At 45.2% G+C, this 13,691-nt stretch overlaps 2 protein-coding genes; both read right to left on the bottom strand.

The window, feature by feature from the left end:
- Positions 1 to 4,748: 4,748 nt before the first annotated feature.
- GSTUM_00002242001 (uncharacterized protein) lies at positions 4,749 to 8,228 on the bottom strand (the record flags this gene model as incomplete). Its single annotated transcript, XM_002836011.1, has 5 exons — positions 4,749 to 6,239; positions 6,295 to 6,858; positions 6,907 to 7,034; positions 7,146 to 7,770; positions 7,824 to 8,228. 5 exons carry the CDS (start codon positions 8,226 to 8,228, stop codon positions 4,749 to 4,751), a joined length of 3,213 nt encoding a protein of 1,070 aa, XP_002836057.1.
- Positions 8,229 to 8,960: 732 nt separating this feature from the next.
- GSTUM_00002241001 (uncharacterized protein) lies at positions 8,961 to 9,452 on the bottom strand. XM_052355718.1 has 1 exon: positions 8,961 to 9,452. The coding sequence occupies exon 1, from the start codon at positions 9,158 to 9,160 to the stop codon at positions 8,996 to 8,998; it is 165 nt and encodes a 54-aa protein (XP_052211691.1). The 5' UTR covers positions 9,161 to 9,452; the 3' UTR covers positions 8,961 to 8,995.
- Positions 9,453 to 13,691: the final 4,239 nt, after the last annotated feature.

Genomic DNA, 13,691 nt, shown 5'->3' with positions numbered 1-13,691 from the left:
GCGAGAGGTAGCTCGATACCTCAGGCGGCAGTAGTCTACTGATAACCTGCACAGATGGGGATTCTCAATAATTCACTATTGTTTTTGTGCTTTGGGGTTATACGAGTCTATCGGTAGGCCCAAGAACTCGCAGACATTCGGCCCGATCAATGGATTAATACACAAACTCGAGCCTATATCAAATTCTTCGATCAAGAGCATTATCGCCCCAGTCTACCAGTAGTCTATGCCTGCTCGTGCAGTTCCATATTCCCTCCCCCTCCCCCTTCAAACTGGAAAAGGTTTCGATTGCAGGGGCGGTGTTTACAATACCGGTAGTACCGGTTCACCATCGCATAGCCACTAGTACAAACTCGGACCCCGCCCACACCAGGACACACACACCACCACGACGAAAACATCTCTTCAGTACCGGAACCGGTAAAGCAGATTAAATTTACGGGTTGGATGGGAAGAAATTGAAAAGATGGAAGGCAGCCTTGAGCAAGACTTGATTCCTTTGATTTTTAACATTTCCAAATATCACTTTTCATTGTCTTTGCCTATCATATCATACCAAAAAGTGGGCGTAGGTCTTAGGCCACCAAGGTAGTTTTTATCACTATGAGTATCATAATAATATTATGATATTGGCGCAACTACTCGAGTACTGTACGAGTACTCGTACTGTACACACACTCCAAAATTTAGGACAAAAAGCAAGAAAAACATTCCTAAATTGGGCACCATGCCAAAAATGTTTCGACCCCTAAGATAATCGCAACATCTACTCGTGCCCGAATAATAATCGAGCCAAAAACGCAGAACTGTCAAAAGGGAAACACCTGAATCATTTATTGTAGTTCCTTTTCATGCATTTCCGTGCCATTTTATAATGTTGTGGAGCCAAGGTCATAGTGTGGGCAAGGTGTATTTTTGTATTGATGACATGCGACGATAATCAACATGAACCCCTGAATCCATAGTCTAGCACTCACTCTCAACATCCCCTCACTCTTCCCTTCAAACGCCTTCTAAGGCTATGATAACTCTAATCGCCCATTTTGCTGGGCGGTGGGAGAGGGATTCAGGTTAGTGTTAGTTCTCTCCGTTAACAGAGCTCATCGCTGCAAGTCACTGTAAATCACCTTGCCTCACTCGTAACTGCAGTACCGGTATCTTAGCCTAATAATATCATAACTAAGGGTCGCGCGGCTCGAAAAACCCGGGCACTCGAGTCAAAATCGATTGTAGGCACTCAGCTATGCCTCTATCGATGCTTTCCCGAGCAAATACCGGTATCATTTGAAACGTCTGGGGTATGACTGTGGGTGGGGATTTCAGGCAACCACCCGATAGTACTGTACTGTACTCGAGTAATGCCCAGCGCAAGTACCGCTACCGCGCTGAGAGTCCTGTACTTGTAAAATCTTTTGGGATCTATCGCCTCCGCTCTGGGCAAGCACTAGCTTGGGAAGGGATGTTGGCTGCTAAATGCGGTATCGTCGGGTCTGTCAAATCACGTTAACCGGTGTGAGGCTGTTCTTAACCTCATAAGCTATACCGTAAAAGCTGGAATAATCGGCCCTCGCGCTGGTCGTCCAGAATTCCCTCCTTTGGATTAGGGGGAGAAAAGCACAGGGAGGAGACGGTCTGAGCAGAGCACTGAAAAACGGAAAAAGAATCTTACGCCGCGCCATACCAGGAGAGGCAACTCCAATGACTAGCGTGAGGGCCAATTATTCTAGTTTTTACGGTATATGTACGAGTATATACTCTACTCGGGAGTAGGAAAAAGTAGATTTCCTTTGGTTTTAACCCTTTAGCGGGGACCTGAAAAACGTACTTTTCAAGTTACTGATATTGCTTTTTAATATCAAAATGCCATGTCTATCGACTCAGTATCATACTCTACATTGAAGAAACGCATTGTTTCGGATTCTTGGCTCGAAAAACTACCCACCCCACTCGGCCTCCAATACCGTACCCAATCGGGAGATTTTGCTCCTTGGCATACCGAACGAGCTCATCCTTCACATATGTGAAAGCTTCTACCCACCGCACGCCTATTCTCTAATGCAGGCCAATCGCCGCCCTGCAACCCCCCCCGGAATCAACCCTTATCGACAGCCTTTTCATCCCATGTTCCAGGGCCGATATCGCTCTCCCAGTATGCTACCGGTATGGAGCGGAGCTAGGAGCCACGGAACTTATCATACGCCCCTATCCCTTGCTGCCGCGAGGGTCTATAAAGGGGGTGACGAAGGCCATGACGAGGGTGATATTCTTTGGATCTTTCTTGACGACGCTGGGGTTGAGCCCGCGGGGATAGACATTGGTGGACTGCCCACCCTGTGTACCGGTACTCGACGTTTCCTAAAGCCTCAGGAACGTGAGTTACGTGTTGGTGCCTAAGTTATGACAGTCCCCATGAGACATAGCGCACTAGAGCCATCAATTATACCATAAGTTAGGTGGATCATTTATTCATTTCCCATTCCGGAGACTTTTGAAAGAAGGTCGAGTATCAATACATTCTATATAGAAGATACATACGACTTGGTGATGGCAGATTTTGCTCAGAACGGGAGGGCCCACCAACGCCCCCGATAGGTTGTTTGGCTTTGATTCATGCTCCTGCCTTGTACGGACAGAAACGAGTTTCTAGAGGTCCGACACGGGGATGGAAGGGTTGATCCTGATATGCTGGATCACAGCGGAACGACACCGATTCAAATGACAGTGTGTAGAAATACCGATGGGAGACGAAAGGGTCCAATTCGAGCTGAACGTGACATTCGAGATTGGCATTGTGAGTCCAAATCCACCTCTAATTTAACTAAACCCTCGTTCTCCTAACTCGGAGGCCCAGCCATATGGTCCCAAGGCTCGCTAGCGAGCTTACCCTATTGAGGCTAGTGTGCTGAGACTAGTAGATGAAAGTTGTAATACGGTATTTTTGGGGATAGCTTTCCCCTTTTTTGTCCATGGACTAGCACTCCCCATGTTGCAAAAATTGGAAGGAAAGGGAATACAGTAGGAGAGGATGGACTTGCGGGCTTGTTTTAATTATCGGGGGAGGGGGGGGGGGTACAGTCATTCTACCACTACTATTTTATACACAGTCAACCCGCAGAATGACAAACAATGTTTTGGTGCTCCTGAGCTGGAAGCCGCAGGTGATATAAGCCGACGGCCATCGCGCATTCGGTCCGTACACCTACTACTCTTATTTAGACATCCAATCAGAAATGATATCTTCCAATTTTCCAATCCCATTCATTCTGCGAGAACGGTGGGGCTAATTGAATGGCACAACACATCTCAAACCCCGTGCTGCCAATCGTGAATGGGATACTGTCTCGGTCTGTGTACCACCAATATAAAACCCATACAGGAAGCTCACCGGCCCCCTCTATTTGGTAGAATAGTGCTGCGCTTGAAATACTAATAACCCCCCCCCCCGTTTTCTATTTTTATTTTTACAAAACCACTAATCCTTTCATCACGTATTGAAAAAGTGAAAGCTTAATTCCCTCACTACAACTGGCAGACTAGCTTTGTCTATAAAATCTAAATCCCAACAACCGCCAAAGCTTTTAGAAAAGCTGGGAGCTTAATTATTCGTCATATACAGGTTAAGTTGGGCAAGGGATAAGTTTGCCGCTGCTCTCGTCCGAGACCCCACTCCCGAATTCCGCGGGGTCGGGCACAGTAACATGACCCAGGGGCACATCGTACATCCTAACCGTCCGTCAAGAAGTCGATGGATATGACGCCCCAGGGGTTGTTTCCCTGCTTAATATACTTGCCATACCACGAAATCGAGGGGGCTAGCTTTAATTCCCACAAAGCCTTGGATTAAGCCACTGCATCCAGTTCCGAGTACGCCCCGGAACACGCAGAATAACCCCCTGCAATTCGAATTCCCCTCCAAAAGCCTATATCCCTTTGCTAGCAAATAAGCTCCCCCCCCCTCCTCAGGCCAAAACCGACACTATCATCACTTGAGATCACTTGATATGATCTTAGATGACGATCCGGACAGCCCCAAAGCAGCATCTTGAATCCATAAACAGACTCTTGGAGCCAGGTTTGGCTCCGTGACCAGACATTCAGTATGCCCTCGGAAGACATCTTCTCACCAAGTAGAAGAACCTCACAAACCCCATAAAGGGCAGATTTTCACACACCAAACCAACTTAAGATAGCTAAAGCCGACATGATGCCTCAGACTCAGACACCAGCAAGATCCCACAAACTCCAATACCGGCACAAAGCTAACAATCGCATATTTTTCACCAAGTTAGGCACCCCCACAAAACACATAAAACTTATATTATTATTTTTACACCAAGGCTGGGCATATTTATGCCGAGTTATGTTAGTAAGGGGTACTGGGGTTACCTCATGGGCATTAGGGTTGGAGAGCACAGTGGGCGTCACGGCTTGGCATTCATGTATTCACTTAGGTAGCAACGTTCGTAGCTAGGAAATACATCAAGTTCCCATCCTCTCTCTCCCACGCACGCACACCGGTGCTTACAAGTTAAATACCAAAACCCAAGCAAAGTTGTATTAATACATATTTTTACACAAAGCTGTCATAGAATGTTTTCACCAAGTTAGGCATCACGCAAATCCCATAAAGCTTATATTATTATTTTTACACTAAGCCTGGCATATTTATGCCCAATTTTCATTGAGGCTCACCCTGCTGCTTGTTAGCATACTGTACTGTGAAATATACTACACCGTCATAAAGCCACTCACCGAAGAATTTGACACCTCATACTACCGGTAAGGATACGGGTGTCTTCGGATCTTTTCGAGAGATCCAGGATGCGAATTCTTCCCCTGATGCCAGGCAAAATATTGGCCCTGGCACACTCCTCCGAAATATTGTTTAAGAATGCTACCCATGTTGAATTAGGGGTAATGTCTTCTAGCTTTGTAATACATCTTTCGATACCCTCTTCCTTTATGTGGCCGGGCCTGGCTGAAAGTTCGAAGATAGGTGTCTTGGTGTTCGATTTTTGGTGGGTGATAGCAAGGAAGCGGTGGTTTCGCGCATCATGAATTCCGATAATTTTGACACCCAGGACACTCCCCTTCCCGAATGATGCGAGGGGAGACTTCTTGTCCTTAATAGCGTCCCAAGTTTCAAAAACCAGTGATACGTCAATTCTGCCCTGCACGTTGTCGGCGAGTTTCACATTTAGCTGCGTCTCTTGTACAGAAACGACCTTTGCTTTAGTGAGTCTCCCGGAAGTGTAGTCGTCGATATGTTTGAACCTCGCGTCAACAGGGTTAACAGTGAGCCTCTCTGTATCGCCAGCTGTGTTAGCTACGGCCGGGGCCTCCCCCTCTCCTGATTTTACGGAATTTAGCGATAATCGGAATCGCCGTTCTGATGGGTCTATGTATACCACTCTACAGGTGATGGACTGATTCTTGACGTATCCAAAATTCGGGAGAGACTGGACTTCTGCCGGACGGTCCTTTTTGTAAACCACCCCAACTATCCCACCAGCAAACCCAACAAAGAGGCTTTGAAGAGTCGTGTTCCTAACCCAGCCTCTCACTATTTCTCCCTCGTTCACATCCTCAAATTTGCTGATCATACTTCCGCCTTTTGCTGCCTTGACTAAGCTTGGCTTCATGCTCAAGGTAATCGACCTCCTCTCCTCATGCTTCTCTAAAACTAAGAGGTCGTCAAGCTTTTGTCCAGCCCTGAGCTTCTTGAAAACACCTAAGCTCTTGTCACGGCTGCCATCGGTTAGTTGCCCAGTCACTAACACACCTCTGATGCCTTCAGCCCCTAAACCATTTATCTCAACAATGAGATCATCCGCTGACTTTTCGACCACGGTCCCAGAGACAACATCACCAGGAGGCAGTTTGGCAAGAGTCACTTTATGGGCCTCGCCAAATAAGTTTGGATCTTTGCAGGAAACTCGTAGCTTTTGGCTTGCGGGATCCACTGATAGTACATGGACATTCACGGATTGGCCAACCGTGGAGTGCTCATGGGGATCCTGGATATATGCTTCCCTCATTTCGGAAACGGGGAGGAAGCCGCAGACATCTAAAAAGAACTTGACTATAGCGCCGTTTGGTAGGATTTTAACCAAGGTACCAACTGAGCGAGTTCCGGAATTTGTATCCTTGTACGATGATATTATTGGGGCGTCAGAGTTGACAATAGCTTTTTTTAAGATCAATCTCACTTTCCTCTTTGGAGGATCTGTTAACAAAACCTGTTCATCAATCAGTATCGCTAGAAATTGAGCCGGGATTGCCGAAAAAAGTTACCCTTGCTTTTACTTCGACACCCTCCCTAAACTTCTTTTCAGGATGCTTGAGTTTGACATCGCTTAGGTGAAGTTCATCTACTATTCCGGTGATCCCTTCAGCTAAGTTTACGATAACGCGTCCACTATGTAGGACCCGGTCGATAGTTCCCTTCACGACTTCACCGATTTTGATATCCTTCACCCTTAAAAAGGATTGATCGAGAACCTTCTGCTCCATGCTAACAAGATAGAGGCCGTCCATAGAGTTATAACCAATTATTCTAACCATATGGACTGAATCAGTCTGATATAGACCAGAATCGTTGGATAGAGCTTCTATTTTGCTATCGCTTGAGATCCGGGATATATGGACAAAGCCAGGAACACCAGGAACACCGACATCAAGAAAGAGGCCGATTTTAGGCTCGATATTAAGGGCCTTCGCAGTATTGATAATGGTGGCTATTGGGAGGATGGTTGTAGGCTCATTCTCAATTGGCTGAGTAAACGGAAGGACATGAGGAAGGATTGAAAGAGCGAGTTTACGAGGCTCGGAATAGGTAGCAATGACATGCGCTTTAATCTAAAGATCAGAGAGGCTATATAGAGGGGAGGTGTGCTTCGGGTTAACCTTTTCTCCAACCTTAAACTTCGATTCAATATCCTTTTCCTCCCAACCAGAAGCATGAAAGAAGTCCATTTTAGCATCTACAAGTCCCATAACTTTGCCTGCGACCCCAATAGCTTTACCCCCCTTTGCTATATCAGTAATGAGTACCTCTACGCCAGTTACAGGTAAAAATGTATTAACCATAGGCGCAGAACTCAGCCACCAGGCTGCCTTCCCACCTGAGTATTTCCCCCTCTTACTTGGTTTCTGTTCTAGACCCCCTGAGAGCTTGACGATTTTACCATTCGACGAGAGCCCGATGGTTGTGCAAAGCATCACTTGGCCTTCTTTTGCATCTGTCACCGAACGGCCCTTCCCAAGCTCCTTGGATGACAGAAACCCTTTGAGATGATTCCCGATGCCCAAATTCATAACGAGACCGTGGTCCTCCACGCTTGTGACAGAGGCCTGAACAGTACACCCAACGACTAACTCAGTAGTCGTAAGGCCGTTATTGGTCAAAACTGGATCCAAGGACAGCTCGATCCGCTTTTTAAACCTCTTGGAGCCTGTAGAATATTTCGAATTGGTAGGTTCTGAAGAAGATACAACGTATGCTCGGAGATATGGTCCGATTTGGAACATAGACTTGAGATCAACACCATCCTCACTAGATTCCGATTTTGCCGTTTCAATATTTTCCTCTACATCCTCATCCTCGTCGTCATCGCTATCCCGGACCAGAGCCTCAAAATTCTTGTTCAACAATTCTGAAATAGAAGTAAGAGGGACAAATCCAGTCAGATTATTTGGTAAAGAAAGGGCGAGGTCGGTTTGACTTATTTGAGAGACGCATCCAAGCACAAGTGTTCCCGGTAGTAGTCTCTATGAACTGATTAACATTCTGTGGTCATTACCCCGGATACGAAAAGACAAACCTTATAGCTCAATCCTTCCGCTTTAATTCCCTTTTGCTCACCTTTCTTGGACTCGTCTTTTTTACTCGTTTTATCCTTCTTCGGTTCTTCTCTCCTCGACTTCTTCTTGGTCCATTTGGCCTTCGCATTTTCGGTTTCGAAAAGGGCATCTTTAGCAGCGTCAATGGATATTTGTTTGAACTCCAACGGAGTAAGAACAGAGCCACCGCCTCTTGAAAAAGATTTTTCTTCGTCCTTTGAGGAACGGAATGTTGACAGCTTTGCTGGCTCAGGTTTTGAGGCAGCTGCCGACGCCTCGGGCTTTAGCCTCTTATTTGCGGTTGCAGGTAATTTTTTTGTTTGGCTCTTGTTCGCCGGGCCCGGATCCGCGTCTTGAGAGCGTTTTCGTTTCAAGTCAGAACCCATTTTATGTGTTGATAGTATGGTGGGTCTGTTCGGAGGTCAGAGGTGGTGGGGAGAAATCTTTTTTTTTTTTCGTAACCGGACCCAAACTTCTCGATTAATCGTCTTGGCGTGAAATCTTGGCCAAATAACGGTAACCGAGCCTCAGTTCTCGAAAGTCTCAACAATCAGCTGTCTTCCGCTTGAGACATTGACAAACCGCTGCTTCACATAGATTTCTTATATAATGGTTGAGCCTGGTTCTTCCCTTAAGGTAGAGTCGAATGCCCCTTCTGTGATGATGTTAATAGATCCGTAGATACAGTGACCAACATAAAGAAAGAATATTTCTGTCTTGTAACGAGAACGAAATTAGGTGCTATTAATAAATCTATATCTACAGTCGCACCTCGTTATAAAGAACGCCAAGAGTTGGGGGGGTTTTGTTCGTTATAACGAGGTTTTGCAGTGAATTCCTTATAGCGAGTACTGTTTGTATGGGAGCAGGGGTCTTGATTCCCGTACAATTCATTCGTAATAGCGAGGTTTCTCATACAAAGAGGTCCATTATAGCGAGGTGCGACTGTATGAAGGAAATTCTTAAGTTATGCGACACGAAAAGGTGCTCTATCCGAGTCATAACCTACTTGTGATTGGCAAAGTTTGTTTACGACGCTTCTACAGAAACAAGAATTGCAAATAAAGATGTCTAATTAGCACAGCATTATGGAAATGGAGTGAACGGGATCTCGGAAGTAGGAGGTAAAGCGGTATAGTTCTAATTCTCGTGCTTAAATTATCACTCTCAACAGGAGAAACACATGACTGATACAAGAAATCCGACCACCATCTCCCGCTTGCCACAGATGTCCATCCTTCAGAGAATTCCAAACTAAAGCCGGGGGAAACAACTTAAAGAACATTCTCCGAAACCCCCGGAGATAAAAGAAACACATAGCACATTCTTCCGCTCAACAGAGCTCTCCATCTTGCCCTGGCGTGTTCCACCATACTCTCCTCGATACTCCGGCATACCGCAAATGTTTTTAGAAAGTTGTCGGCACAAGTTCAGTATAGGAGCCTGGTTAAAAAAGGGCAATTTTTCTTACTTTCTTGGTTTACCGTATTTTCTCGTCAGACTGACTACCTCCAGGCAGGGCCCCGACCTGGAGACTGGGACTGTAGCCCCCTTCGCGGAGAGATCGGAACCCTGTGGGGAGATAGCCAAGCCAATCCGACGAGAAAATAGGTAAACCACTAAACTAAGACTTTGGTTAAATCTAAACACCCATCCACCCGCCCATAAACGCCTTTCCACCCACCCATAAAAAAACCCTCCCACCCGCCCCTAAAAATATTTATCTCCGCCCCTGGGAGTGTTTATCTCAACCACGGTCAGCATATACCGTATTTACTCGTATAATCCACTATCTCCGCCAGGTGTCCAATCTCCGTGTGCACAGACAAAAACCCCTAAGAAGGATTAGTGTTTTCCTTACACGGCAAAGCCTGAGGGCGCTGACTGTGTTGGATCTTATTAACTGGTATTCGCAATTTTGTTAACCTACCAAACTAAACCCATTGTGGGCACAGGCAGGGATTGGCGGAGATAGCCTTGCATATGGAGATAGTGGATTATACGAGTAAATACGGTATCCCTTAGAGAGGTGAAACAATGAAATTCGGTGCAGCCACAAAATTGCGCAATAGAAGTTTCTAAGTCAGGAGCTTAATAATCAGTTAGCAACATCAGCTGAGTGTAAACTAAGGTGAAAATTTTACTTAGACATGTTCAACAAGCAGCAAAAGATACCACAGTTGCGAAACAAAAAAGGTATAGGAAATGTCATCCTTAAAGGAAGGTTAATGGCTAATAAAAAGCGCAAAGTAGTGGAACCACAGCTGGGAAATATGGCTCGGCTAAGGTGAACAGCAGTTTCCAAGCATTGCACAAGATCACAGACTCGACTACCCCATCTACCAAATACAGAAAACAGCTTTCCAGAAGTGGGGGAGAGTAGTACAAGAAGGATAGGCGAGGAGAATGATGATATGGAGAACCTGCAGGAGAGAAGTAGAGTACAATGGAAAAGAGGAAGGAGGGCTAGTTGGGTAAAAAGGCTGGCAGAGGGAGGCGATCAAGACGAAAACAACAAAGACAATGATGAGGAGGGAGAACGCAAGACAGGGCCTAGCAACTTTAAGGCTAAAGCAGCCTTCCACTACCGGTAGTAGCGAAAACAACCCTGCGGTTGAGAAGATCAAATAGCTTCCAGCTCCACCACTACATATTCCCTTTCAGGGACTATTTCCACTATATAAAGCTTGAGCAATCGGTTTAGCGGCTGGCTGTGTGGACTCTTACAAGCTATTCTCTTTGTTTTTTTCCCATAAGCAGGTCAGCCTTCTTACAAAGCATACTAATTTGTATGCTGCTTCACATGAGGCAGGATTGGCTAGTTTAAGTCATCCATTTATCTGCAAATGGTATCCAACATGTGCCTCTGAGCTCCTAGTCTTTTTTGCAATTTTGATCTACATGGGTCTATTGAAAGCAGCAAGTCCAAAGCTGTTCAGGTGGCGAATAAATGGTGTTCTCCCAGAGCTAATGATACGTATGAGTTATACAAGATTTCAACAGCTGAAGTGGTACTTCCACATCTCAGAGTCAAGCGAGTTGCCAATCCCATGCAAGGAGTGGTGGAAAAAGCTAGAACCGTTGAATAGTAGTATTCAAAACCGGGCTAAGGAATACTTTGTTCCTTCTACCAATATCGCTATTAATGAGATGATGATTTGGTTTATCGGACGATCAGCGTAGACAATTAAAATACCGAATAAGCCAATTGGTCTTGGCTAAAAAGTCCTTGTACTATGTGATACTGGCTATACCTATGATTGGGAGCTTACTTCTTGAGTAGAAGGCTTTACCACCTTAGTTCAGCAAAAGAAACCCTATCCGTTTTTACCTACTTCCTCTGCTGTTCTTCAAATGCTTGTTAAGCTGCCTTACCGGTCACACTTTCTTACAGTGTATATGGACAACTACTTCTTGAATATTCGTCTATTTGCACAGCTGCTAGACTATAGGATAGGGGCATGTGGGACTGTTTGGACTAGTTGTAAAGACTTCCCTAATATTTTAAATATTAGTAAGGATAAGGCAGTAGGTTCACTAGGATGGAACTTTGCAACTGGAGTGGTAGTTCGTAAAGTACAGGATTGTTAAGAATACCAGAACCCGATACCTAGGAACCACCCTAAGTAGGGTAACCCCACTTGGAATCGGAATCTCTGGTCTCCAACACCCCCCTCCGGCTCCCTTACGGAGCTCGCGTGTCATCACATATATCAATCTCAGTTGCGTCCTGTGACTACATTACCACAGAACTGAAGGTGTGAGAATAACACCGTATACCTCGCCGCCGACTGTCCGACCGGATCCTGTTCACAGGATATATGAGAGGGGATCTTCGGCTAGGCCTGGGAAGTGGAACGGAGTAATTCCGTCAACTACTCAGAGAGTTACTAGGCTTCAAAGGTATGAGACCTTTGGTATAGGCCATAAGTAACGGGACGATTTCGCATAATAAGATGGTATTAAATAGTAAAGGATCTCTACTAGAGACCGATACAATCGCATACACCAGAAGAGTCTAGAACTCCAAAAGACACTACCAAAGAAGCCAACGAACTTCACGGAGTGTTGCAACTGGGTTTCGGAACACGTTGGTAGTCATGAGGTGATTCTCAAATACTACGATGGTTACTGAAACCTACTACCGAGAAAGCAACCAAAGGTTGCTGACTGAGAGATTAATTACCACTCTAGTAGAGTAGCTTCCTGTGAGTGAATAGGAAGTTATCCAAAGAAAATCTATCGGTTGGGTATGGAGTTACAAAGGGTTGGAATCAAATGACCTACGATGGTTGTAATGAGGACCACCTTTGCAGATATAGCCATGGATAAGACTGATCATTTTATCAATGGTGAAGACAATTGGAGCCAACTCAGTTCAACTTAAGAACTAGGCTATAAGTCTAAAGACTCTGCTAATCGGGATATTACTATTGGGTACAGTATATTTCCTAAGAAGAAATATCGTAATTACCGAAGAGGGTGTGATGGTTTTCAGGGTCCACAGGTGTTCGCACCTTGGAAGAAAACTCGACGTTACGAATTACGATTGAAGAAGTACATAGTTGTATGATAAATAGATGTAGTCCGTGAACACTCAGACGCGGAATATAAATATTGAAGTACCTCCCAAGCTTTAGACATCATCAAGCAACAGAGAAGAGACCTTAACAATATAATACTGTTTTTATGATTCTACCTACTTTACTTTACTTCGCTACTAGTAGTCATAAATGAAACGAGCTGAGTCCGAGCCTTTCTAGACAATCTCCGTCTACAGAAACGAATCTCGATTGGCCTAGACAATTTTGAAGTCTATCAAGTTGTCTCAGCCTAACAGTATATTTGTAGATCTCCTTGTTACCAAGGCTCTCTAATCGGTTACCACTTGCATGGATTCGATTTACACTTTCAGTAAAGTCATTGATACTACGGTCGGCCTAGATACCCTTGAACAACTATTCTGAACCAATTCAATTTTCGAACCACCGACTAAGGTTCACTTGCCATCTATAGGTCAAGTGTTTTCTAGTCAATTTGAGCTTCCAGAAGTCCATTTCTGTTATAAGAAGCTCCTTTGTGGTAAACCGACCCCAACCTAGTTCCTATGGAGGAACAATTTCAAAGAATATAAGAAACCTGGTACGGACCAGAATTCAGTTGGAAATCCTTCCTTGACTGGGATACCAGTGAGGAAAGTTCTCTTAGCAGCAGATTCTCTGCTACTATACCTCGAGCATGGAGACTCGAAACTCATCCGAACTCCCATTAAGATCTATCCCCTCCTACCGCACGACGCGGCCAGGATACCAAGTGTCCCGCCGCATATTCTACTTAAATGGAAACCTCCCAGAACGCAGACTTCATAGCCCGCTTATAAGAAAAAGAAGCTCGCAAACGAGCAAGAGAGATGGCTCAACCTCCTAAGCAGATCCTTCCAGGAGAACCAATGGATACCTAGGGAGATAATCATTCTACAAGTTTCAGTCATTCTTCCTCTCTTCCTCCCACTCTTCGGAAACCTATTGGAGGACAAGAGGGCAGGGCTCACAGTGTCCCTCCGTCCTCAAGAGCCCCTTCTCCCGCTTCACGATCTACCACATCACGTCCAAATACCCATGCAGCAGACCTCGTAAGACTTGTCACTAGGGTAGGAATTGTCATAGGTCAAATCCGACAAGACATATCAACCAGTATTGATACTGCCAATATTGCCTTTGACACGCTATCAGCAGATTCTCAAGCCAATGCACAAGGACTGATAGCCCTTTAGCAACGATTATTGGAAGGACAAGATATACATGACAATGACATTGCTATTATGTTACGTCAGTGTACAATGGTAGAAG

This window comes from Tuber melanosporum, assembly GCF_000151645.1.
Source record: "Tuber melanosporum whole genome shotgun sequence assembly, scaffold_124, strain Mel28".
Taxonomy (NCBI): domain Eukaryota; kingdom Fungi; phylum Ascomycota; class Pezizomycetes; order Pezizales; family Tuberaceae; genus Tuber; species Tuber melanosporum.
This window is presented reverse-complemented; position numbering and strand designations above follow the sequence as displayed.